The sequence below is a fragment of the Terrapene carolina genome, unplaced genomic scaffold (assembly GCF_002925995.2).
Source record: "Terrapene carolina triunguis isolate 2854851 unplaced genomic scaffold, T_m_triunguis-2.0 Scaffold24, whole genome shotgun sequence".
Classification (NCBI taxonomy): domain Eukaryota; kingdom Metazoa; phylum Chordata; order Testudines; family Emydidae; genus Terrapene; species Terrapene triunguis.
The window spans coordinates 325580-353220 of NW_020664375.1; the positions used below are offsets into that span (position 1 = coordinate 325580).

The following is a 27641-nucleotide window of genomic DNA, read 5'->3' on the forward strand; positions in this document are numbered from 1 at the left end:
TTTTTTTTTTTTTTTTTTTGCTTGGGGCGGCAGAAATGCTGGAGCCGGCCCTGGTTAGGACTTAAGCATAGGCCCAAAGGTACAAGCAGCATAACTGTGCTTCTGACAATAGGGTTTTAGATTTTTTTCAAGCCAGAATAAGGTTTGAGATTTCTTCTTGTCAGTCTGGCTTTGGAGCAAGTTGAGAGGATTTGTGATATATGAAATATTTTTTCTTAAAAAAAGGGGGCAGTTTGGCAAATGACAAAGGACTTCAATCTTTCTTCTTCTCTATCACCTTATTCATATCTCCACCTTTGTATACATGTCAATAGATACATACAGCAGAACACTTCCTCCAAATCTCACCTCAAAGTGGTAGCTGCGATTACAGATGAAGCAGTTGTAGCCAAAGAGTCCAGATAGCTTTCACATTTTTGATTTGCTGTGATGGTGAAGAGAGGAAATAAGGGTGTAGGGGGAATAGGATTCCTTATAGGAGTGCTCCGTGGCTCAAGATGAGATCCATGCATTCCCCGATGGCTAGAGATTTCTAGAAGGATTCAGGTTTGGTATGAAGCATGAAGGCACAATTCCAAGAGTATTTTTACATAATGAGAGAGCTCAAATATTACAAATATCCCTTCCTTATCCATATTAGCCTATAATTCCCATTTGCCTCCTCATCTTTGAATTTCAGGAGACCTTTGAAAATGAGCTCTGCATATTGCCTTAATTTTCTCCGCTAATCAGGAAAACTAATTTTTCCCAGATCATTTTGGGCAGCTGAACTTCAGTTAATTCAATTATATTGCCCAATTCTTTTTTTCCTTGCTTGCTTCTTGCACCATAGTATAGTCTGGCTTCATACAATGTTTTGTTTGCTTGATTGGGTATCATCTATAGGCTGTAGCAACACCATTAAGAACTTCGATAAAATCTGTTCTGTTTGCTCAACTTCTAAAAAAGATCAGCAGCACAGTTGACAATAAGAGTAGAGACTAAGGAGTTTGGTCACTTCTGCTCTCCTCATCCGGAGCCTGAGGAGGAAGCCCTCAGAAATAGGTAATAGAATGCAGTTATCTGCATTCATGGAGTATTAGGAGTGATCTGGGCCTTATTCAGCCTGCCAGTGGGGTGAGGGAACAGGGTATACTCAGGATCTGTCCCTTCATGCCAAACAGTGCACCAATAGTATCTGCTCACACACAGCTTCACAGCTGCTGTGCCTGTTATTCTTGCTTCATGTTCTTAAAGCTTTTTTATCACAATCCTTAGAGACAGATGAGTTATACAAGAAGATCGGGATGACCTTGTAAGCTGAACTAATAGAAATGGGATGAAATTTAATAGTGCAAAGTGCAACACCCTGCTTTTGGAGACTAAGCAAGAAGAATTTTTGTTATAAGCTGGGAGCGTATCAATTGGAAGTGACAGAGGAGAAAGACCTGGGTGTATTGGTTGATCACAGGATGACTATGAGCCGTCAATGTGATGCAGCCGTGAAAAGGGCTAACACAGTCCTAGGATGCATCAGGCGACGTATTTCCAGTAGAGACGGGGAAGTGTTAGTACCATTGTACAAGGCACTGATGAGACCTCATCTGGAATATTGTGTGCAATTCTGGTTTCCCAGATCATTTAGGAAAGATGAATTCAAACTGGAACAGGTGCAGAGAAAGGCTACTAGGATGATTTGAGGAATGGAAAACCTACCTTATGAGAGGAGACTCAAATTGCTTGGCTTGTTTAGCCTAACCAAAAGAAGGCTGAGGGGAGATATGCTTGCTCTCTATAAATACATCAGAGGGATAAATAAGAGGGAGGAAGAAGAGTTATTTAAATCAAGCATCAATATGGACACAAGAACAAATGGATATAAACTGGCTATCAACAAGTTTAGGCTCGAAATTAGGCGAAGGTTTCTAACCATCAGAGAAGTGAAGTTCTGAAACAGCCTTCCAAGGGAAGCAGTGAGAGCAAAAAACCTAACTGGCTTCAAGACTGAGCTTGACAAATTTATGGAGAGGATGGTATGATGACACAGCCTACAAGGGCATGTAGCCGATCTGCAACTGCTAGAAGCAAATATCTCCAGTGGCTGGTGATGGGACACTGGATGGGGAGAGCTCTGAGTTACTACAGACAATTCTTTCCCAGAATTCATGTATCCTGCAGAATTTTTTTTCTGCCAAAGAAGTGCTGCAGTTCCACCTTTTTTTCCCCACCAGAGGCCCCTGTGGTGCCACAACAGCCAGCTGTGTTTATGTTGCTAGCTGTTGTGGCACCACAGTGGCCTCTGGTGGGTGAAAGGTGGAACTGCAGCACTTTGGCAGAAATGTATTTTCTGCAGGAAAAAAAATTCTGCAGGATACATGAATTCTGAATATCTGCAGATGTGCAGAATTCCTGCAGGAGTAGATTAGAAATAATCAGTTCATGGATCCCAGTCCTGTATTTTTCCCCAATAGATCATACATTTTTCTTTATAGCCATTAAAGAGTGGTTATAGTCAGAAAAGTGACTCTCTAATTAACACATATTCAAGGTCATTTAAAATTTCACAAGGGGAGGCTTTCTTGTAGAACTCACGGAAAAAAACACAGATTTCATTTTCAATGTAATAAGACAGAAGAAAAGTTTCGCTAGGCATTGTCTGACATTTCATAAGAGTGTTTGCTCTATCAAGCAAAGTGATTATTTTAATTACAGGATCAGAGAAAAGCCAACTCGTGTTCATACCTGTAAGTGCCACCGTATGTCCTCCACCACAAGCTACCTTATTAACCCTTTCCAAAATTCCAGGAACAGGCTGTGGAACCCTATTGTTTTTCAGTTGTTCAGGCAGCAAACCTAGCTTCCCATTCTCAGGCTCTCCAAAAGTGTAGAGCTCACCATCTCCTGTGGAAATACAAAACAGAGCAGGATTCATAGTACTTCACTAAAAGGCAGAGCTGGGCCAAGTTATTTTCTCATGCTTTCATGATTTGTAAAGTACCCGTTGCTTTTTGGACTTTTGTTTTAAATTATCAATCAAACAAAATGAGAGTTGTAACATTTCCCTATGTGAGAAGTCTGTCAAGAAGAAAACCTAAACAATACTTGATTCTGAGAGGTGTCAATGCATCACAGCTCCCATTCTAGTCACTATACAAGTCAATTGGAGTTGCTTGCAGGGGTCTTAGTAAAGACTGGCCCTACTAATGGGATACATGTTTTGTTTGAAAGTCCATGCTCTCCTCCGATGGAGAGTGAGGGGACAGAATAGGAAAGCAGTGCAAATATTGTAAAAAGGTTTGTTAATGAGCTACATAACAAGAAAAGAACCACTGTTCTGAAGACTAGAAATAGATGGCACTATATCTATATAGTGCTCCAAGGTTCACTATGGCATTATCTCCATCAGAAGAGATTTCTCCACCTCAGTATTACATAACAGCTTTCTGGTCAGCCCAGCAGTTAAATAAAAGAAAATCCTTCCCAGACACCTAGACTTAGTTTTACGGGCACCGGGTTCGCAATCTGTTCAATCCTAAATACAGCAATCCATTCTTTTATAAAAGAGTTTCCTCTGTTTTAACACTTTTCAGTTTCCACCCTGTTTTTTACGTCAGTCTGAGTTATCTAATCTGGGCATCTGTTTAACCTTCTACTATATTGATAGAAGAGTTAAAAATGTCAAATTTACTGTCTAATGCTGTGCCAGTCTTTAAATTCCAACCTGATTTTCTGTTCCAAAAGCTGTGTTAGCATTCTGCTATCCTAGGTAAGAGCTAGGTCAAGTGGGAGAGATCTTTGGTTTCTGGGTGAAGCTCCAAGGACATAGCTATGGGTCTCCACCAAGCCTGAAAGAGGTCGGTAGAAACATTTCCCATAGTACTTGAGTTGCTCCTTAGAACTGATGTTCACATTGAGACTCCCTCTATACCTGAAGCATCCAAATGCAGTCTTTTTTTTTTTTTTAAAGCCACAATTAGAGTTACTCCATGATGGTGCTCTGGCAAACTGTAAAAGCAATAGGCATTTAGCCAGTCATAAATAACAGGAATCAAGAGGCCTGGGTTCTATTCCCAGCTCTGCACTGACCAGCTGGGTTATCCAGCACTCTGTGGCTGTTTCTGCAATCATAAAGTGGGGACAATGAAACTTACTTTCCCCTTTTTAAAGCATTTCTATGGATAAAAATGCTATATAACAGCTAAGTATTACGAAAAGGTGTTTACTGACTAGGGGTTTGACTCAAAACCTATTTAAGTCAAAAGGAAACTTTCCAATGAAGCAGAAAGAATCACCATAAAAATTATTTACATCTCCATATATCCTCTAAGAAACAGTTTGATTTTGTTTTTTAATCACAGCTGGATTTACCAAAGCAAAAAGATAAATAAATCTCTCATATGAAACAAATCCAAGACAAAAATGTTTAGACTAAGGGCTGGGTGCTCAGGGAAACGTGTTAATTATGTGGCTGTAGCCATTATTTAAAACACTGGGCAACTGTCCCATTATTGAAGCATAATTATAGATATCTATCTAGAGAACATTTCTGAGATATACTAATTTTCCATAATTATAGCCCAATAAACTTAAGCATTAACAAACCACATTTATAGAATTAAGAGGAAGTATTAATACACACAGCAAATGTTAAAGGATCATATCCAAATGCTATGAATTCAAACACACTTTCATAAAACTACATTTTAAATGCTCTTGATACACACAAATCAGACTCTAAAACATGAGCCCATAAGTAACTGCACAGTATATAACACTATATTTCCTTGTATGGCCCAAGCAATTTTACATTAGAATCCTTCCCTCATGTTTATCCCTTTCCCCATCTCTGTCATTTGGATTTTGAGGTCCTAAGGGCAACAACCATGCCAAAACCAAATAAGTCTAGAGGACAGAAATTGAAAATAATAAGGAATTAAAAATAATCACATACTCAAACTCAAAATAGAAACAGGTAGTTAAGCCTACATACACACTTGTCCAAAGCAAATGGGTATGAATAAAATCATTAAAAAGCAAGGTTAATAAAATCAATTACCAGTTCCAAAGCCTACTGAAGTCAATGAAACCTAAATGGGCAGAATAGGCAAAAGCAAGGAATTAAAATGTTTTTTTATTTTGAAAAATGAAAAAGTAGGCAGAGTTCAAACGAAATGCACCATTTGTGTTGCATGCATTCCATTTCCCTCTTCCCTTTATCAAATCCTTATTCAGCTTTTACTCCGGTAAAACACTCACTGAGTGTATAGAGCTGTGGCTCAAATTAATTGCTGAGGTAATTCTATTTAAATCATCTGAATTGCCCAGGGCTGAATTTGGCCCATTGTGTTTTTCTGCTGAGCCAATGTTAAATTTTGTGGAATTTTGGTTTCTTAGTTATTTGGGGCTAGATTGTGTCAACAGCAGTTAGTGGGTGGCAAAGGGTAGCACAAAGCCTCCTATCCCAGGAGAAGGACTAGATTAGTCAGAGAAGCAGAATGCCACCAGAAGCTCGTACAATATGCAGCACTTCTTCCTGCCACCACCTCCTCGGAGGAAGTAATTAGGGAACAGTCCATGCACTCCTCCAAGTGCAAATCTGCCTGAATCTTGCACAGGATACACAAATGATTTTTCAAGACAGATTTTTTTCTTCACTTTTTTCCTCCTTTATAGTGCTGGTACAGGGCAAATATAAGGTTGTTTGCATGCCTTAACTGGGAATTTCTTACTTTAACATAAGGGTACACTTTAAAAAAATACAGTTAACACTGAAATTCCTGGTTTATATTGCTGATTTGGGGGATAATTACAACATACTGAAACATTGTTTACCCCTAAATTACTGATACTTCTTCTCAATCTTCGTTCCATTTTAAAGCAATTTTTTCTCTGGGAATTTCCCTAAAGAGTGTCCACACATGAGTACTAAAAAAGAAATCCCCAAACAATGCTAATATGCAATATTTCTAATGATCTGAACATATGTAGTATTAACCTTAAATCATTTAAGTTTTAACATAAGGACACATTCATTGGTACAGCAAAGTAGCCAGAGTGCACTGACCCATTAAGTTTGTCTCCCCAGAGCACCACAAAGCAGCTGAAGTGTTCTGGTGAATCTGGCCCTTAATGTGCAACTGATTTAGGCATTTAGAAGGCTGTGTTCACAAAATCGGTGCTAGATCAATTCCCAATGACACTCTGCTTTAATGGCTTCTCCTACACTCCTGCCTCCCACTTCCTCAACAGTGCTTCCTCACTGTGCGGTGGAGACAAGGCAGCAGTGCTATCAGGTCAACCAACTGACACATAAGCCAGCTGGCAGCTACAGAACCTTTAAAGAGCAATGATCACTGGACTAAATCTGCCAATTTTATACAGCTCTCTCAGTCTCCTTCATACCACTGAGTAATTACCATCAGTAGAAATGCTGAATTTAATTCAGCTGTAGAAGAAGGGTGGCAACTAGTTGAGTTACCATTGACATCACAACAGCTCCACTTAAGAGTTACCTGGGCTGTTGACTTGAGACTGTCTGTAGCCTATCATTAATACATTAATTACAATCTAATTTCTTCAAATACAGCCTATGCACAAGATATCAATTAATTTTAACTATATGAAAAGTTTGAAGTGTGTGTTACTCTGTTGCTAAGATCCTTTGGGACAAAAAAGACAGGCCCCAGATGCTAAATTTCATAAAGAACCCAGTTTAATTCATCTGAATGCAAAAAGCTAATGGATTTATTTGTATATCCTCAGAAAATTAATTCTGTACTCAAAAAGTAAGTGTTGTAAGTTTGAGGAGAACACCTGTAAAACAGAGTTGAATCCCTGCGTTAAGTGCAAAATGGATCACTACCTTAACTATGGAATCACAACTAGTGCCTCCATAACAAAGATAATGTGAAAACTGTAACCATTCCTAAAGTTTCTGTAAATCCATTAGATAATCTAACACTTTTTGCAACTTGGGGTCAGACTGATACAAAAGAGGCTGCAGCACCAGGCTCTTACTTTGGGATTCTGTTAAGGATTCTCAGAGAGGCCCCAGTGTTTTGGGGTGAAAGAAGAGAAAGAAAAGAGTAAAACAATGGCTGCAAATGTTGAAAAACAAGAGTCATTATTTTTATGCATATATATTTAAGTGTATCTCATTTATTTCTAGAATCAAGTCAGTGAGCTACTGGCTGTTAGAATCTCATGTGCAGCTCTCTCTCAAAAGAAGCTAAAGCATTCTTTTTTAAAAATTTAAAATTTAAAGCATTCTTTTTAAAAATCAGCATCCATTTTTCATAAATCTGGAAAAACACCAGTGCACCATATCTATTAACCTGCTCACAATCCTAATTAATGGGGTTATAGATTCAAGTGGTCAATCTTCCATTAACTTCCCAAACTAACCAGGCTTATTCAATTTCTTTTCTAAACTTCATAATCCAGCTAAGAAAGATAGCCCCAATTACTACAGTAAATTTGTGAATACATTAAGAAGACCCTCTTGGGCAAAAGCAGTTTAGGAAATGTTGAAGCATAACTTTCAAATAAACATAAGAAGTCCTACAAAGCTCCAAAGTCAGGTGATTTGAGTACAGTTTTACAAATATATTAAGTTTAGATATTTGGCAAGTCAAATCCATAATGCTTCTATCTAATATGATTATTTACTCGGCTTTTCTAATATCAAATCTCTCAGTTAGATAAAATTCTCCCAAATGTCTCAAAAAGGTAAAATTCTTCCTAATGTGAAGGGCCCTCTGTCCTACTACACCCTGGCCCAGAGGGGCCTATCTTAGAAATGAAAAGGGAAAACTGCCCCCCCCTCCCCCCCACTGAGAGGGGTTAGGAGGGGGATCTTCATGCCAACCCACATAAGCCAATAGAGAATAGGCACCAGGAAGGTAGGCCAGGGAAGACAACATAGGAATTGTGTTTACAGATCCAGTAGCCCCAGGATTCCACACATGGTGATCCAGAGGAGCTGAAGCATTTATTGCAGCCCAAATCAGCTGAAATAGCTAGAAGAAAAGGAACTCAATATCTGAAAGTGTATTTGGAAAGGATGGACCTTGGGGTACATGCTAAGGCTCTTACTGACCACTGATGTGGCTAGAGAGGTTAACAGAGGAACCAACAACATTTGCTGTGAGCATAAGCAAACCCTAAGTGCCCAAGAGCAACCAGAAAATTATTAGTGAAGTTTCAGAATTCTTTAGGAAGCTGAGCTTCTACACAAGGAATATTCTTATGCGGAGAGCCATTCCATGCATGGTCTGGAAGTAGAGGAGGCAGTCTACATACTAATGACCCTTCTATATTTTTGTCCAAACAGAGCTGGTCAAAACTTCTCAACTTCCAACATTTGGATAATAACTGGGGGGGGGGGGTAAATGATGACATTTCTGGACTCTTCCCCCCCAACAAGCTTTTGGGAAGTTAGTGGCCCTAATGGAACAGAGAAAGATTTGGTGCATGCTCCTACAGAGACATTCATGGGGCAGGGACAGGGACAGAGAGCAACAACAGTCAGGCTTCCTACATTTCTGTAGCCAACATAGTGCTCATGGACCTAGCCAGGGATGTACCTGGGGACTCCCTTCAGGAATTTATCTCCTGTATCATTTGCAGTTAAGAATACTCTTTTCCTTTTTGGAATCATTCAAGAAGAGAGAGCACAGTCTCCACTTCTACTTCGACTATTGGCACAACTTTACGGGATACGTGACATGACTTGAACATTCCTTTCCTAAGGCCTGGTCTACACTAACCCCCCAATTCGAACTAAGGTACGCAACTTCAGCTACGTGAATAACGTAGCTGAAGTCGACATACCTTAGTTCGAACTTACCGCGGTTCAGACGCGGTCCACACGCGGCAGGCAGGCTCCCCGTCGACTCCGCGGTACTCCTCTCGCCGAGCTGGAGTACCGCAGTCGACGGCGAGCACTTCCGGGATCGATTTATCGCGTCCAGACCAGAAGCGATAAATCGAACCCGGAAGTTCGATTTCCAGCCGTCGAACTAACGGGTAAGTATAGACCATCCCTAAGTGATTCTGAAGGCTATACCTCTGGATCAAATAATAGCACCTCTCACACAGCAGAGGTCTATGAAGGAACTTGGTGAAGTGAGGGCTTCCGAGCTTGACTGAAAACAGTTCCATGAAAATAAGGAACACACATGAAAGGGACCCCTGGGAACCTGCAAAGCACTCTTTAGAGGGGCTTCTCCAAAGGTTTCTACCTATGTCAATCAAAGAATCATTTAGCAAGGATGCCATCGTGGGGGCTTGAAAGTCTATCTTACCTGCTTCTGGCAAGGGAAAAGCCCAAGGGGAGTTCTAATCCAAAACATCATTCAAATTCTCCTTTGACTCAGAGGATCCATTTCTGCATGGGGGACCAGGGTAGTGGGCAGGCACACCAGTCCCCTCAGCCCATTCTTGTGCAGAGGGGGTATCTGCATTGCAGAGGTAGGCCATGTCTTCCATCTATTCCCAGAAGCACCTCCTTGGTTATAGATTTGGCAAGAGAACCCAATAGATATGACCCTGAACAGTGTCATCACAAAAATATATATGAAATTTTAGTCCTACCGCTGAAAGGGCAGAAAGAAAGAAAGAAAAGACGGCAAACACACTACAGAAAAAGTCCAAATAGGACTAAAAGCCAAAAGCCATCTTTGCTGCTTCTCCTCAGTGAAACGAGAAAAAATTGAGAGTGGGAGAAAAGGAGAGCAGCCAATGATCCAAAGACTACAAAGAAAGTAACTGGCCATCTTTCTGCCTGATCTGCATATGGAGAAGACCTATCAGTGGTAGTGGCTAGACCAAAGCTCAAAAGATTTATTATTATACACTTTTGGCCATATTCTGCTCTCACAAATGTGCACAAAGCTCTTCTTGGCTTCAGTAGGGCCCACTTACCCACATGGTAGAATTTAATCCATTAAGTTAACATGAAGCTTCTTTGACACCAGATACACTATATCCCTCGTCAGATATCTGACTGCTAAAACACTTACAAAAAAAAAAAAGTTAAATATTTTTCCATGGGCCCAACACCTTGATCTAGTACAGGGGTCGGCAACATTCGGCAAGCGGCTCGGCAGGGTAAGCACCCTAGCGGGCCGGGCCAGTTTATTTACCTGCTGACGCGGCAGGTTCGGCCGATCGTGGCCCCCACTGGCCGCAGTTCGCCGTCCCGGGCCAATGGGGGCGGCGAGAAGCAGCGCGGGCGAGCGATGCCAAACGTTGCCAACCCCTGATCTAGTACTTCCATGCTGAGAAAGTCTATCAAGTCTGACAGCTAGGACTATTAAGTATGTGCAAGTATCTCTCAAACCTCTCTCCTGGGTTAAATTGTCACAGGGCTAAAAAATTTGGATTATAGTTCTACTAAATTCTACTGTGGCCAAATTAGCAACTCAATTTTTGGCTCCATATCATAGTAAGCTATCAAAAACCATTTGTTCATCAAGTATTTAGTATACTACCTTCTCGCTATGCCCTGGAAGAGCTGGGGGGTTTTGACATACACATCTACTTGTAGATTGTGGTGCTTGGAAGCTGAAGAATATTTAATGGCTGCTAAACTTCTTGGTCAATCATAAGCATTTAACTTATTTATTTTAAGAAAGCATCATTAATACAAAGTTGCATACTATAGGCAAAACACCCTACTACATATACTTTATAGTCACGGAATGCTTTCATTCTGTTCATGGCATACTCTCAGGGATCCACACAGATGTTATCTGTAGAAATCTGTCATTTATCAAGCAGGTTGAGTAAAGCACCAGATGTAGTTTCTGGATGCCTGTTAAAAGCTCTGTAATCCAAAATTATTGATCTATTGAAGTCTTTAGTACTCTATTGGGACTGAGATAAGATTAAAGACTTTGTATTATTTGGGGTCCACACATATGATGAGAATAAATAGTTGCCCATGCCTTTAATATCATTTTCACTTTAATTCAATCAAATCAGGCAATGTGATTTTGGGGAGGGGAGAGGGGAAATGAGCTATAGAAATGTCAGAGTGCCTCCTAGCCCAAATCTTGCACAGTAAAAATTATCTGTATATTAACTGTCATTATTTCCCTGAAGGAAACACAGATCTTAACAGTCTTTGCAGATTCCTCCCTTCTTTGCCTCCTTTGAGCTGCACATATCTTCATAATTCTCTGCAAGCTTATGGGTTTTCATGGGTGGATTATTGCTTTTGATACATTATGCTCCCTGTTAAATCTTTTGATGCTGCTTTGACAAAATTCCAGATGTCTATTTTCAGCATGCTTTCTAAAAATATTTAACTTTTTTTTTTATTGTACAGCTGTAAACAGCCATACATAGCACTCATTCCCTGAAGACATTTCTACTTTATACAGCATATGTTCAGTTTGCCCCAGAAATTCAAATTTATAGCATCAAACCTTGACAATTAAGGCAGCGATTTAGCAGGAAAGATGCATTTTCCTGAAAAATGTGATAGGTGCCTATTCGAGATTTGCATTTTTTGGAGAAGGGAGGGAAAGGCAGAAGAGAAGAGGGTCAGTACACATGAGCAAATATGAATAGTCTCAGAGATGCTGGATTATTGAACAAAATAAAAATTGAATTCACCTAAGGGGATAGCTCAGTGGTTTGAGCATTGGCCTGCTAAACCCAAGGTTGTGAGTTCAATCCTTGAGGGGGCCATATAAGGATCTGGGGCAAAAATCTGTCTGGGGATTGGTCCTGCTTTGAGCAGGGGGTTGGACTAGATGACCTCCTGAGGTCCCTTCCAACCCTGATATTCTATGATTCTAAGGCATTTGTCGTATGTCTCACTAAAATAAAATCAGTGTGACAAGACATTCATTCAGCATTATGCCCTTTTCCATAACACTGTCCACACACTAACCCTCATTGTAATTTGTTTTCCCATTATAGTATTAATTCAGTTACAATAAAGAATCATGGAACAGAATACATCAGTTTCCCAAATCATTTCACAGCATGGAGCAAATTTTAGAGAGATTGTCCCTGCGAGACTTACCTCTAATTCAGAAGTGTACAGACCATTTCCCTTTGTAATTGTGATCATATAATGTACTCGTGGCATATATCATTAGGGAAGTATTTAACGTGTCATTTTTAATGCTATTTTTAATGCAATTAAGCAGATGAAAATAAGGACCACAATTTGAGGCCCATTGGTTTAGTTAGCTCTATTACACAGTATATCATCTTACTTGTTACCAAAGCAGAATGGTAATATCCACAGGAGACCCAGGAAACAGGCTTTCCAACATCCACTTGCCAAGGTACACACACACTGGCTTCACCAGCCAGGCCAATCTGACCTTCAGAATTGTCACCCCACACGAAAAGCTGTCCATCCTCTAAAATAAAGTGGCAGAAAATCAGATTTAAAACCAAAGCTGGGCTAACAATATTTACATTTACTTGTGGCTTCCATCCAGAGGCAGTTCACACACTCTATATGACATTGCTAAAACATAGCCATTGCTGAAGGATGAGGACAGCTATCAACTGGCACTCCACACATAGCAAAGCATGGGGCCAGGGATACCAAGCCATCCCATCCCTCACAATCTTCTGAAATGTGCCATGGAATATTTAGTGACCAGGTAGTATAAGACCAGAGATGGCAACCTTTAACATTTATTTCCAGACATGTTTCTCCAGTAAGCAATACGACCGGAGGATGTCAGACTCCCAAGTTGCTGGTGGTCTGTGTACACACATTCTGGGGAATGTTATGGATGTTAGGCTTATTCCTATCCTATTAGTAACTTCAGGATGGCATGTCTCCACTTGCTTCCTCAACAGGATTCCCATTTCTCCTTCCTCCAAATTGATTCTCTATCCCAGCTTTTCCTCTCACCCCACTGATGCTCTTCTTTTCCCCCTGCTTTCTCCTATCCCTCTCCCACTCACCCCAACTTCATTCGGTCTCCCTCACGCTGACTAGAGTAGCTGTTCTCCTATTTGTCTCAGACACAGTCTCATCTGCACAGAGACCCATGTCAGCAACAAGGAGTGGCTGAGGCAAAGGAACGATACAATAATCTTCAGCCACCATCCAGCCTTCTCTGTACAGCAATTCCAAGTTGTGGGAAGCTAGCGCTGCATAAAACCTCTCTAGCTGAAGGGTGGGCAGTATTTGTAACTAAAACTACGCAGGGCTGCTTCGCAAATCCGAGGAGAGCCTTAGCCATTGGTAGAAAGGAAAATAGCCTAGCATACCTCTTACTGGCTGCTATAAGGTAGGATTTGTGAAAGAGGTATGAATGAGATTGCAAAGGGAGAAAAGGGGCCTAGCATCAGATAGCTGAAAGCAGGGCCGGCTCCAGCATTTCTGCCACCCCAAGCAAAAAAAAAAAAAAAGCCGCGATCGGCGGCGGCAGTTCAGTGGCAGGTCCTTCGCTCCTAGAGGGAGTGAGGGACCTGCTGCCCCCGAACTGCCGCAGGTGCCGCCCCTCTCCCTTGGCCGCCCCAAGCACCTGCTTATTAAGCTGGTGCCTGGAGCCGGCCCTGGCTGAAAGCCTTTCTACCACCACACAGACTTATCAAGTCTCCACTGCTAATTACTGCTTTTGAAAAGCGAATGATCATGGTGTAAGGCTTCCGTCAGGGTCAATGGGGCTGTCAAAGGATAAACTATGTTGTTAACATGTTTTTTACCTTTTCACGGTATAGGCATTTGTTATTAGCTGTTGCTCTCACCGGTTAGTGCTGCTGATGTGTAAGATCCAGCTGCCAGCTGTTTGATCTTGTACTGGTTGGTAAAAAAACTAATTAGATGAAACGTGCTTCTTTCCTCTGTGTCACCTAATCCCAACTGCCCTTCACTGTTACCTCCAGCAGCATATACATGTCCTCGTTCTGCACATAGAAAAGCACATGTAATATGTAGAGTAAGTGACAGCAAATCAGAAAGTTTGAGCTCCATTTCTTCCTACAGAAAAAGCATTGCAAAAAAAGCTGTGCTAAGCTGTCCTAAAATATTCTAACACTGATATTATGAGTTGCTGCTGTATGTCCCGAGGAAGCTTTCCTGGGCACTTTTGGACGGGGAAGTTCTAACCGTCTTCCTTTCCATTTTAGAATACATGTGCACCTAGAGAAGGCTGGGTTTTCCCTCAGCTTGGGGAGAGATGTCAAAAGTGAAGGAACTCTACATACTCTGTAGTTCTTTTAAAGCTCAAGAGACATGAAAGCACCTTAGAAGAGCCTTGACTTAAAAATGTCTGCAGACTGAGTAATTGCTGGAAAGTCCAGGTTACCAAAGGCAACTTATAGATGAATGGAAAACTAAAAAAAAAAGAGCCTTTTGGTAACTAGCTACAATTAGGGTGAAGTTTGTCACTTCTGATTGTTTTCTTCAATTCTGGTACATCAGATTTTGTTTCTCTATCATATATGTACATAAAAAGAGTTTTACATTTCCCAGTTGGACTGTTGCTTGTACATAAAGGTTAAAAAAAAGAGATTATTTATAATTTGGTTCTCCCTCAAGACGCACTACATTAAAAATGTAAAACACAGGAAGGATATCAGGAGAATCTAATCTGCTCTGAAAAAAACTGAAAAACTCAGACGTTACACAGGAATCCCAAGGAATATTCCAACTGAGTAATACAAGATACATTTTTTTACCCTAATTTTGCAGAGGGCAAGTTCCTCTGAAGACTATGAATCACTACAGGTAAAATTCAGCTTTATGCAGAGAGCTATTCAAGACCTTTGCCACCCTTAAGTTCCAGATAAACTCTATTTCAAGGGCTTAAGTGGTGCACAGACTTTATGTTGGACTCTACTTACAGCTGAACTTCACCTAAGCAATTTTTATTGGATTTTAAAATGTAATAAAATTATGTTTGTATATAGGAGCAGCATTACAAAGATGTTTAACATATCACTTGGTATACAGCCATGGACTACTGGTCAGTGCATTTACAAATAACTGGGAAAATATATGCTATCAAAATATATGCTATTTAGTTAATGAATTAAGTTGTATGACTGGTTTCTTATTAATTTGCGTTGTGATAACAACAAAACACTCCAGTCTTGGGGGCCCATTGTAGTAGGTGCTATGTGCACACATAGAAAGACACAGTCTTTGCCTCAATAGTTTACAAGCTATTTTAAGACAAAACATAATAAGCAAGTGTGACAAAACTGGAGGCAAATGGGGAGGCATGGCCAGGGTAACAATATTAAAATCACCTAATTAGTTATGTACATAGCTTGATGGTTTTGAACAGGGTGGATAAAAATAATATCTTAATTTAAAAATCTTTTTAGTTAAATCATTCTTAATTTTTTTTATACTGACCTCCTTCTAAAGTGCTTTGACATTTACTGATGAAAAGTGCTATAAGACCTAGGTACTATTATTTCAATCAGATTTTTATTTATTTGTTGCTAGCTCTATATTTTTTTCTCAATCTAGTTTTAAATTGGCAAAGCTGATGTTTTGTACTTGTTTCTTTAGCTTCCTAATTAAAATAATTTCAGATTTTATATTTCTTCTACTAAAGAGTTTAATATTTAAAATGCTCATCTGTGATGAAAGAGTTTAGCCCAGGGCCTCACTAACACTTTTAGTGGAAGAACACCACAGAATCGACAAGCAGATACCCCAGGCTATATTTCCAGACACCCTCTTCCAATATGTTGAACCTCCACAAGACAAGACAGCTGAAATGCTTTACCAGGCTGTACTCATCCATCGGGGTTTGCTGTTTGAAGTCAACATGACTTGAGCTCCTAAGGCACTTCGGTGCTTTAGAAATTCCCACACATGTGTGCCTACATGTAGGTTTAGGAACCTAGTATTAGGCTCCTACTTTTTAAGAATTTTGATCTCTGTGCACATAACAGTTCACAATAACACCGTTAATGTACTGAAAGACTAAATAACTTGTGCCAGGGTTAACAATGTACCAATTTTGTCTTGAAGTGACAAAGATTTTATGCCACTAAGACAAGTTATTAAAAATACAGTTTTAGCCCCTGATGTTGCAACGTTTATGCCTGTGCTTAACTTTAAATATATGAGTAGTCCAACTGAAGTCAGTGGGACCATTCATAAAGCAAAATAATATACCCACTTAAGGATTTGCAGGATCAAAGCCTTTTCAAATTTTGTCAGGATTTTTTGTGTGTGTGTATAGCAGTTTTGTAAAATTCAAATGAGAGCCCACTAGTAGTGGTATTTTGTTTAAAAAGCTTAATTTAGTTCATTATAAATGTTAATGTAAAGTTACAATAGCACAATTCTTCAAATTAGTTGTACAAATATTCAATCCAATTTATTAATTTTTTAAAAATAAGTGTTTTCTTTAATCGCTTTACCCTGGATCTAAATCATTTAAAAGTAATAGGTGATGGGGTTTGCGAGGCTTTTTCTTTTGTTATTATGAATTGTTATGCATTCAGAGACCAAAATTCTTAAAAATCTGGACCCTAATGTTAGGTTCCTAAATCCATATTTAGGTACGCATACGTGGGATTTTCAAAAGCACCCAAGTGTCTTAAGAACACAAGTCCCATTGATTTTGTTTCTGACTTAGCCAATCTGGCTGATTTCTGGTAAGCATCAGAGCAGAAGAGAATCTTGAAGGTGGATCTGAAAGAGGTGAGGGGTAACCTAGAGGTAAAAGGTTCCATCTCTCATTACACCACTGCCTTGGAAAAAATACTGTATACATATATTCTTGCTTTAATAATACTTAGCTCGTACACGGCACTTTTAATCAATTACTATAGTCATTGTAGCTACAGTATGTATCGTACTTCTAGTGTTGCGAATTTTCTCTATATTGTAAAATTTCAAAAAAAACAAAATCTCATGTACACTATTACTGTACATGTTCTAACACTTTATCAAATGATAATTGTAACAAAAAGGTTTTATATTACAGTTCTCATTTCTTTCAAATACATCTCAAAACAGTTATAGTATATAGGATCTGTCATACCAGTCTGAACCAATAGTCCATCTAGTTCAGTATCTTCCCACTGGACGTCAACAGCACCTTATACTTCAGAAGAAGGCAAAGAAGCTCCAGAAGAGGGAGGATGGTCTAGTGGTTAGGGCACTAGGCTAGGACTTGAGACATAGGTTCAATTCCCTGCTCTACCACAACTTCCTGTGACACCTTGGGCAAGTCACTTAGACTCTCAGTGTCTCAATTCCCCAGCTGTCAAACTGAGATAACAGCACTTCCCTATCTCACAGGGGTGTTGTGATGGATAAATACAGTAAAGTTTGTGAGGTACTCAGATACTATGGTGATGGGGCCATATAAGTACCCAAGATAGATAAATAGATGCTTCCAGGTGTACACCACCATAAAAAGGGTAGGGGAAAGAATTTCTTTCTTAACCCAGGGTTAATTAGCTTGTGCCTGAAGCATGAATTTTAATTACCCTTAATGTTATTTTAACGTGCATAACGACAAATGTTAATGGTGGTCATAAAAATTATCCACCCACAATACCTGTTTCAAGTTGTAAATCTGTACTTTGTTCAATTTGATATAGTCAATCCTTATTAAAGTGTTCTGTTATATTGTTAGAATAATTTACTATAGCCTGAGTTCACACATATATTAAAACCTTAGTAAATCAACCCCTCTCTTCATATCACTGTAGGCTCCAAAGATTGGTGCCATATAGAGGGTAGTTCCTTTCTACAAATTTTAAAAACATATCAATCCTTGCATATTATCTCTGTAAAATGAAAGTGCCAACTTCTAAAACTTAGCAAACTAATTTCTCAAACCCAACAGTGGGAGACAGAGCATATTGCCTTTTAGGAAGACTAGAAGAGGGTTCTAAAGGTTATGTGCTGTATATCCAGACCTTTTCTGAAGTTATACGAAAGTGTTACCCTCACATCAAAATCGGGCAGGAGGAAATTCTTCAAGCTGGCTATTGTTTGCAAATTTCTATATACAATTCCTTTATAAACACCATGGCATGGAAAAGCTATTTCAGGAATTCACAGCACAGAATGCATGACAAGTGGTTGAATTTTCACTGCCACGTTTTCCCCCTAGATGCTCATAGGGGGCTCCCATTATAGAATTAGAACTATGCATGAAACCAAGGGCAGAATTTTGCCTTAAATATTTCCCTAGTATGTAAATAATGTAGATTACATACCTGTGTAAACTAAAGTGTGGTTTCTCCCGCAAGCAGCAAGTTTAACTTTTTCTGGTTTTAAAGCTATGAATTAAAGTCAGAGAATGAGTTTACAAACAAGTTAATAGTTACATTTGTTAAACAACACTTTGCAATCGGCATATAGCCATCTGCTCTTTTCATATTTTTACCAGCAGCAGGTAAAGTTACAATACAAACTGAACACTCTAACCTAACATTTCTCTTTATTTCATAAGAATGCGTCAATCAAAATCACCCCTGGGTAAACAAAAATAGAAAGATTCCCCAAATGTTTGTAGCTGTCATTCATATTAGCTGCATGAGCGCTAATATACCACAGTCAACCAGATACCACATCTTACTATGGTAAGGTAACCCTCAGTAGACTGCAGTAAGTTGAACTGGCGATGATATGGGTGGCACTTGCTCCAATTTTCAGTACTTAAATGATGTTACTAACCCACTATTTTCCTTCTCCCGCCATTTTGAGTCCTTATAATCATCCAATTCTGTTGCTTCCTACTACCCTACTTTTTCGCCCCCCCATACTAATTCTCTATTGTTCTTCTCTCCCCCTGGCTGTCACGTTCTACATCACCCTCTCAACTGGTCACATTAATCAGTGTAATCACCAGCTGTTAGTAGCAAGCATACTGTGGGCTATGCCCAGAATAAGCAGTGTGGCTTCAGGTAGCAACCTCCCTCTACACCAACCACCATCCGCGTGCGCCCGCGCACACCCGCATTCCTCCTCTATCCCTCCCTAGTGCTTTTGAAGTGAAAAACTGGACCCTGTGTGGGGGAAGGGGCTTGTCATGGGGAAGTGTTTTGGTAGAAAAGAGGAAAGAAAAAGGGGCATCCACTCTCCTTTAGTAACTCCTCCCCATTTCAGAAATAGAAAAAATATTTATACCTGTGTGACCTCTCACCTTCTTTCTACTTCCCAATTTCTGTCCCTACAATCTATTTACCACTTACCCTACTATCCTTCTTACTGTTTCTCTCTACCACGTCCACACACCCACTAGCAATACACCCATACTCATTCACAAACTGATTTGATTTCCACCAGCCCTCAATGTTGCCAACCTAGGGCATCTCCCTCCTTTTTCAGACCCTTCTCAAGCTCCCCACAAACCAACCTCCACCAGTTCCAAAACATCCCCATCCTGCCAGACTGACAGCCCTTCCACTTTCTACCCAGTCACTCCACAACTCAGACTTACCCCCTCAACTCGGAACCCTCTCCCACCAGCCACCCAGGCTTAGAACTCTCCCACACAAACACAAATCCTCCCTGCTCTGAACCCTTTTCCATCCTGCCCAACACCCACCAACACCATACAGTAGAACCTCAGAGTTACAAACACCAGAGTTACAAACTGACCAGTCAACCACACAACCTCATTTTGAACTGGGAGTACACAAAAAAGTTCCTAACTGTCAGGGTAGTTAAACACTGGAATAAATTGCCTAGGGAGGTTGTGGAATCTCCATCTCTGGAGATATTTAAGAGTAGGTTAGATAAATGTCTATCAGGGATGGTCTAGACAGTATTTGGTCCTGCCATGCGGGCAGGGGACTGGACTCGATGACCTCTCGAGGTCCCTTCCAGTCCTAGAATCTATGAATCAGGCAGCAGCAGAGACCAAAAAAAATGCAAATACAGTACAGTACTGTGTTCAACGTAAACTACTAATAAAAAAAGGAAAGCAGCATTTTTCATCTGCCTAGTAAAGTTTCAAAGCTGTATTATGTCAATGTTCAGTTGTAAAATTTTGAAAGAACAATCATAATGTTTTGTTCAGAATTATGAACATTTCAGAGTTACAAACAACCTCCATTCCCGAGGTGCTCGTAACTCTGAGGTTCTACTGTACTCAGAAATCGCCATGCTTTTCCGAGCCTTTTTACTTGCTTCAGCACCTGGAAAAAAATTGAAGTACTGTGGGATCACAGAGCATATGCAGAGAACCCTACATTCTGCCTCTTTTAGGTATGGCGATTATCTGAATTAGCTCTTGAGAAGCCTGCATTCTCCCCATATGTACCTCCTCCCTCTTCTGTGTGCCATCTATAGCCTGTAAGGCCAGGAGTATCCCCATGGCAACCAGGCGTATGGCACCTCACAGTATATCAGCCCTGCTACACAGTGCCTGTAACATAGCTAAAACAACGAGGAGTCCTTGTGGCACCTTAGAGACTAACACATTTATTTGAGCATAAGCTTTTGTGGGCTAGAACCCACTTCATCAGATGCACGATGCATAACATAGCTGGCAGTTTTGGCATTACTGATAGAGTTTACCCTCACTGCCCCGCAACGATCATCTGCTCCTGGGCAAGCCCAAGAAGGGATTGCAACAGCAACATGCTACTACTGCTGCCTGGCCCCAAGCAGGACTTGAGCAGGGAATTGCTGCCATCCCATTCCACAGCCAACTATCACCAGCTTGGAGTCACCATCTGTCCTTTCCACAGTTGGCCACTACCAAGGAGAGTGAAAAAGCTGTTCTGTCCAGCCCTACTCCCAGCCCTCCCCCCTTCCTGAAAGGAGGAGCTCTGTTCTGGGATCTCCTCACTCTCTCCATTGCCTGCCATAGTCTGAGAGCAGAAGCAAAGGGAGAGCTCCCACTCTATCGTAGCCGAGGCAAGAATCAACCCTGTATCCTCACATGGCTGTTGACCGAGGAGGTGAAGATCCCAGTGATCCTGCTCTCCCCTGTCATCAGCCCAAAACAGGTAGAAGGAGAGGACAGAAGCAACGAAGGGCTCTGGAAAGATGTTTGGGGCAGAATTAATTGATTCCTTGATGAAAAGGGTTTGAACAGGCTGAATAATTTGTATTTGATGATGGGCAACTGAACAAATCTGACGACAGAGAGGAAGGGAGTTAATTCATTTGATGGTTGAGAATGATGTACTGATAATAATGGGGTGAACTGAGAGAATAAATTTTTTGATGGGGAAAGAATTATTGATTTGTTAGAGAAGGTAGAGCTGGCTGGGAGAAACTGTAAGAGTTTGTAATGGAATGACAAATTCCATAATCTGTAAAAGTGCATGGGTACTATTTCATTCCTTCTTTATTTAATGATGTGTGTAGTGGATGTGGGTGAATCCATTAATGGCTCTGCTTTTTTGGGACACCTTCAGGTATTTCTAATATTTGCTCAAAAAGTAGTAGGACGGATAGTGAGACGGTCTCTCTGCCAGGGGTTGCATTGGCAGAAGGTTACACATAATGATATTAGAGATACAAGGTGGGTGAGGTAATATATTTTATTGGACCAACTTCAGATCTGACGAAGAGCTCTGTGTAAGGTCAAAAGCTTGCCTCTCTCACCAACAGAAGTTGGTCCCATGAAAAATATTACCTCACTCGCCTTGTCCCTCTAATATCTTGGGACCAACACGGCTACGAAAACAATGCATACATATAATGATACTTTCTCTTGGTGTCTAAGCACCAAACAGCACTTCAGAGATCAACAGTCCAATAACTTCCCTGCATATGGAATGAAGTTGGACAGAAACAGAGATGACACTGAATGGGAATTCTTAATGGGTATCCAAAAAGATCGGATTCTGTGCGTCTTGAGTAGTCCTCAAACTCCACAAGACCTAGAATCGTGAGGTGACAGAAGATCAAATAGGGACCTTGTATTTAATTTGGAAATTGATACTATAAATCACTTTTTCATTCAAGCCATCTATCAAAAAGCCAAAGAAGAAAATAAGACAAACCTTTTACACAAGTTGGCTTGTTGATAGTATTCTTTGTTCCTAGTCCTAACTGGCCCCAGTTATTGCTGCCAAACATGTAAAGTTTACCATTTCCTGCAAAATAAAGACATCAGTGGGAACGCATAAAAGTGTTTGAATATACAGCAACTTTAGAGCAAACCATAATTAAGCATAGCCATCAACTCATGGCATACAATACATTAATTATTAAAGCTTTTTATAAGGAAAATTATGAGAGAAGTTAAATATTCTTTATTTTACAATGAAATTGTTTAACACTATTTAATATTTAACTAACAGACTATTTTCAAAAATATAGTCAATTACAATACACATGGATGGAATTGAATTTTTTCTACAAATTAACATCGCAGGCTTGCTCTGTAGTTGGTCAGCCACAGTTAGTAGTGAGAATGGCTTAAAAAAAAAAAACCCCAAAAACAGCCTTCTCCATAACAAAACAGTTTACTTTGTCATCCATAACAAAACAGTCTCAGACACTTTTTAGGATGTGGACAATTGAGACAAATTGGCAGTTGTGAATACATTCTTGAGGCCATATTCTACACTTTTGATGATATTTTTTTTTTTGGCAGATCTCTTCAGTAATATCAGTCAAATTTTAACAGGGCACTGTACACAGAGATCTGCCAGAAAACTTGCACTCAGAAGACGGCACATAAGGCAGAAGTTGTTTATTCCAGTTATGGCTTCCCCTACATACACTATTGATAGGCTGTTCCACAGAACCTCCATGACACAAAATGGAGAAGTATTCCTGGACAGGACCTATGGATCAGGAAACATGGTCTCTCTGCATCTATTTACACAACAACAGTATGGACACATGAACAACCAGATTACTCATTTTCCTATCTAGAATTATCTGTGCAAGTGACTGATGAAAGTCAGAATAGGGTGCATATACTTCTTCCATATTTACATGCCTGCATTTTGTATATTTTATACAATGTCCAGATTTTGGCCCTATTAAAGCACTGGAAGAGGTTGTTTGGGGATGGAGGGTTGTTTGTTTTGTTTGGGTTTGGTTTTTTGTGTGTGTCAAAATTTTCCCTGTGATTTCTACAGATGTATGTGCACAATTAGGCCTGTGGGACGGATTTTCCAAATTTGAACTTCTTCAGAACACTGTCTGTATTTAACTTATATAAATATGGCCACATATTGTGTGGGTTTCTCCTTGAACATGTGTCTGCCGTATGCCTTGTTCCCAGAAGAATGTGTTTTCCTGTGAATTAGATTTAGCATCTGGATGTAAATATTTACCAAAAGGACACATTAAAAACCTCATACATTCAGACAGTTCTGTAAGCCTACAATGTAAAAGCTATACTACAAAACTTAGCTAAGAAGGAATGCCAGAATCACATTTTTCAAGAAATTAGTAGATACTGAGTTTCTGATGAACTCTATGGGCTCAGTCATTACGCATACACAAGTGATTTCACACAGGAGATCCAGAGATTGAGGGTAGAAGAGTAGCAGATCAACAATTTGAAAAACCTAACATCATCCTTTTCAGACACATATGAAGATCAAACAGCTGCATTTGACTGTTTGCTCAGCGCTTATAACATGTATTTTTTTTAATGGTGATCTTGTGTAATACCATGGACCAAATTTAGCTAAGTTGGCATAGCAAGGTGTAAATTACAATACCTGCTCTAGCAAAGTTCCTTGTATACGAGAGTATGTCTACACAGCAGCTGGGAGGGTATGTTTACACAGCATGTATGTCCTCTCAAGAGGACATACATGTACAAGCTCTGCTGGAGCTAGGATGCTTAGAATAGCAGCGTGGCTCTGATGGCACCGACAGTGGTTCTTGCTAGCTGCATGAGTACATATCCAGGGGTCAGGGAGGACTAATCAGGTGGCTAGACCAAGCGGTTACCCTTGCCACCGCAGCCACAGTGCTATTTTTAGCATGCTGGCTCAAGCAGAGCTAGTGAATGTCTATCCGAGCTGCAAATCACACCTTCTAGCTGCTATGTAGACTTACCCTCCAGAAGACATTCACTCTGATGAGGAAAAGGCAGCGCTTCCACAACTCATTCACAGTGCTTCCCAATAGGAGGCGCAGAGTGCACTCCTGCTCAAGCTCCATAAAGCTCTGACAGCTGGAAGTTCATCAGGGAATGGCCATGTCAACTGACTTTTCAGCTGCCTGATCCCGCATGTTCACCCATCTAACTTGTAGCTGTTTTGTGCTTCAACAATCTGGTTTCCCAGTGAAAGCTTTGAGTTTGGGTTTACAGAAACTGTGACTCTATTTCAAAGTGCATAAGTCGGTCAGTTTTCATTTTTGAAATACCATAGCAAAAGCACTTATTCTATAATACAAACATTTAGTTTTTAAAAGATTTTTAACATCATTGTACAGTTTTAAAACCTACATAATTCTTAACACACAAACCCCAAAAACAACTGTTGGGAAGGGTTGTTTTTTTGGTAATAGCCACCCTTTCCTAATGTGTCTTGCCAATAAAGTTAGAGAAGAATAACAATAAAAGTTTAGTTTATCAGAAATGTTAAGTGGTAAATAGAAACTATTTAATAAAACTTCCACAACCTGAAAAAATACTTTGAAGTTTTGGTCAAGTATAATTAAATCGCAGTACCACTTTCTCTGAAGTTAGACTGGAAAAACCCTGCTGTGCAGTAAACACTTTGGTTTTTCACAACACATTTTGCAGTCTGTTATAAAGGCATAAAAGCATTTTCATTGTTAAAACACTAGTTTTTCACAAATCCCAATTTCCCCACATGCAAACTATAAGCAGCCTAGCATGGGGACAGACCGGATACCCTCAAACACCTATATAACAAGCAAACATTTAAGCAACACAGAAGTAACAAGGGGGAAACACCTATTTCAAATGTCTTAGGGTGGCAGATGGGGAGAATTCTACCTCAGAATAAAAATCCACTCTGAAAATACATCATGAACTTTCTGTATCAAAATTCCATTTCCTATTTTTTTAATGCTGGCATTTATATGAGATGAACTGCCAATACATTTAATGACATGATCACCAACTAAACTAGTCTCTTTTGCATTAGTTCAAACAGGACTCTAATTCTTTGTTGGTTACTGCTACTAGCATTTCAAAGAAACAAAAATGAGATTTTTATTAAAAGTGTGTTTACTATGCTCCATCAAAACTTTTTCTGTGTGGTTGTTGTAATTTACTGTACAGTAGTAGCATTTATTAAAATGTTTTGAGATTGATTTTTAGGGCTATTTTCCATTCACACATAATTTATAACTCCAAAAAGTTTTAATTTTAGACATATACCATCTTGAATATTAAATTTCAGACAAGGATTCTTATTGACCTTTGCTAGTTGCAGGGCCGGCTCCAGGCACCAGCTTAGCAAGCAGGTGCTTGGGGCGGCCACTCCGGAGGGGGGGTGGCACGTCCAGCTATTCGGCGGAGGGTCCCTCACTCCTGCTCAGAGCGAAGGACCTCCTGCCGAAGTGCTGCAGATCGCGACTTTGGGGGGGGGGGGCTGCTTGGGGCGGCAAAAACCTTGGACCCGGCCCTGGTTAGTTGCATTCAGCATTGCTTCTCAAATAAATAAGAACCCTCCAGGTTCATTTTCAGTTCAAGTCCTGATTATTTCCACTATATAAACTTTCTCTATTTAAGAATAGTTATTAGATACTGTCTGTCTCAGTGTTCTTTTTCAAGTTGATCAAATTCATTTTGATAGCTGCGGGGAAGGTCCTCTCATTGATCAGTAACTGGTTAAAAGTCAGGAAACAAAGGGTCGGAATAAATGGTATGTTTTCATGGTGGAGAGAGGTAAACAGCTGGTCCCCCAAGGATACATACTGGGACCTGTGCTGTTCAACATATTCATAATTGATCTGGAAAAAGGGGTAAACAGTGAGATGGCAAAGTTTGCAGATGATACAAAATTACTCAAGATAGTTAAGTCCAACATTGACTAAAGAGTTACAAAGAGATCTTATTAAACTGGTGACTGGGAAACAAAATGGCAGATGAAATTCAATGTTGATAAATGCAAAATAGTGCACATTGGAAAACATAACCCCAGCTATACATACAAAATAAGGGGGTAAAAATCAGTTGTTACCACTCATGAAAGAGATCTTGGGGCCATTGTGGATAGTTATCCTGAGCAGAAGTTTTCAGAGACCAGGCTAGATGGACCATTGGACTGACCCAGTATGGCCATTCTTATGTTCTTATTTTGATCCAATGCTGTCATTTTGCACTAAAGACTCACTCACGTGGGGCACCAGGCATCTCCTGTTTAGAGTGCTCAGAATTTAATTCCCAGTGATTTCAATGGGAATGAAGGCACCCATTCAAAGAACGGGGGGACGGGATTGTTTCTTTATAATACTACCACAGATGTGAAACTAAACCATACATTTACAAGCCGTGTATTACAAAACATGTTCCTTAAACTGTGTTGATACTAACCTGTAACAATAGCAGTATGTTCATCTCCACATGACATATACAAAGGCTTGTCATTTTTAAACCAGAACTTGCTAGGAATATTTTCTGCAAATTTGCTTTTTCCAAATGTGAAAACGGCACCTGATTCTAAAACATAAATAAGACAGTTTCAGTATTAGTGCAAATTAGTTATACCTCATTTATCCAAAATAGTCACTTCCTATTAATCCAAGCATCCTTTTTATTTTCCACTGTCTTTTTATATTTCTTTAATTCTCTTAAAGCTCTGGTGGTTTCTCTCAGTCAGCTTCCTCAAGGCTACCATTTTTAGGATCACATTTTCTTCCCTCCATTCCTTCCTAGTCTCATGGGCTTTGCTAATAGATTAGATACAGATGTAGATATATTTTGCATTAAGAATATAACCAAGTTCTTTTGTCCTTTACCACTATCCTCTAAGAAATACAGCAATATTGCCACATGTAAGAGGACTTCAAAAAAATGAAAAATTTGACCCAAAAAAGTAAAACACAAAAAGCTCATCCTGAAAGCAGGTTGAGACCAAAAAAAAAAAAAAAAAAAAAAAAAACTCACTTACGTTTACACTTGAATTCAAACAGGTTTTCCAAATTGGATTAGACAGAGACACTGAAAAGGTTGACAGGCTCCAAATCTGACCACTCTTCCTCACTCATCTGAAAAGATACATTTGCTCTAAAAATTGCCCCCTACAAGCAAGACTCTCAGCCCTTGAAAAACAAGAGCTGCCAAAACCAACTTCCATTTTAAAATTATGATCTTTAAAAAAAAAAAAAAAACCAACCGTGGAGAGCTTTATTTCTAACACTCAATTCTTCCCACTTCGAAGAGCAAAAAGAGTCTCAAGTTTATTGTGTGCTTTTTTAAACCTTTTAAATAAACAGAAGGCACTCTCAAAGTGCAATATATTAGAGTATCTCAAAATGCATTACAAACATTTATGAATTAAGCTCTTACCATAACCTCTGAATTTGAAATAAATACGTTATCCTCATAGCACAGGTTGGGAAATGGACATTTAAATTGAAGGATTTGCCCAACATCAAGCAGGAAGACTGTGGCAAAGCCAGAACCAGGACCAGAACTCAGATCTCCTAACTGCGAGTCCTGTGCTTTAACCATTACACCATTCTTCCGCAAAAAGAATTTTCATTGTTTTGAAAGGTGAAAGCCCTGTACATACAAAACCACACAGCCCCTCGTGCCTATACACACATATACATACAGTAATGGATG

At 39.8% G+C, this 27641-nt stretch overlaps 1 protein-coding gene across 1 annotated transcript in view; it reads right to left on the reverse strand.

Moving 5' to 3' along the window:
- Nucleotides 1-27641, reverse strand: part of LOC112104190 (X-linked retinitis pigmentosa GTPase regulator) — a 96149-nt gene that overhangs the window by 62823 nt on the left and 5685 nt on the right. The window contains exons 2-7 of the mRNA XM_026650003.1: nucleotides 26388-26513; nucleotides 21910-22002; nucleotides 18163-18225; nucleotides 13711-13869; nucleotides 12213-12362; nucleotides 2722-2880 (exon numbers count right to left, since the gene is read on the reverse strand). Coding sequence (XP_026505788.1) covers nucleotides 2722-2880; nucleotides 12213-12362; nucleotides 13711-13869; nucleotides 18163-18225; nucleotides 21910-22002; nucleotides 26388-26513 — 750 coding nt within the window. The remainder of the gene's footprint in view (nucleotides 1-2721; nucleotides 2881-12212; nucleotides 12363-13710; nucleotides 13870-18162; nucleotides 18226-21909; nucleotides 22003-26387; nucleotides 26514-27641) is intronic.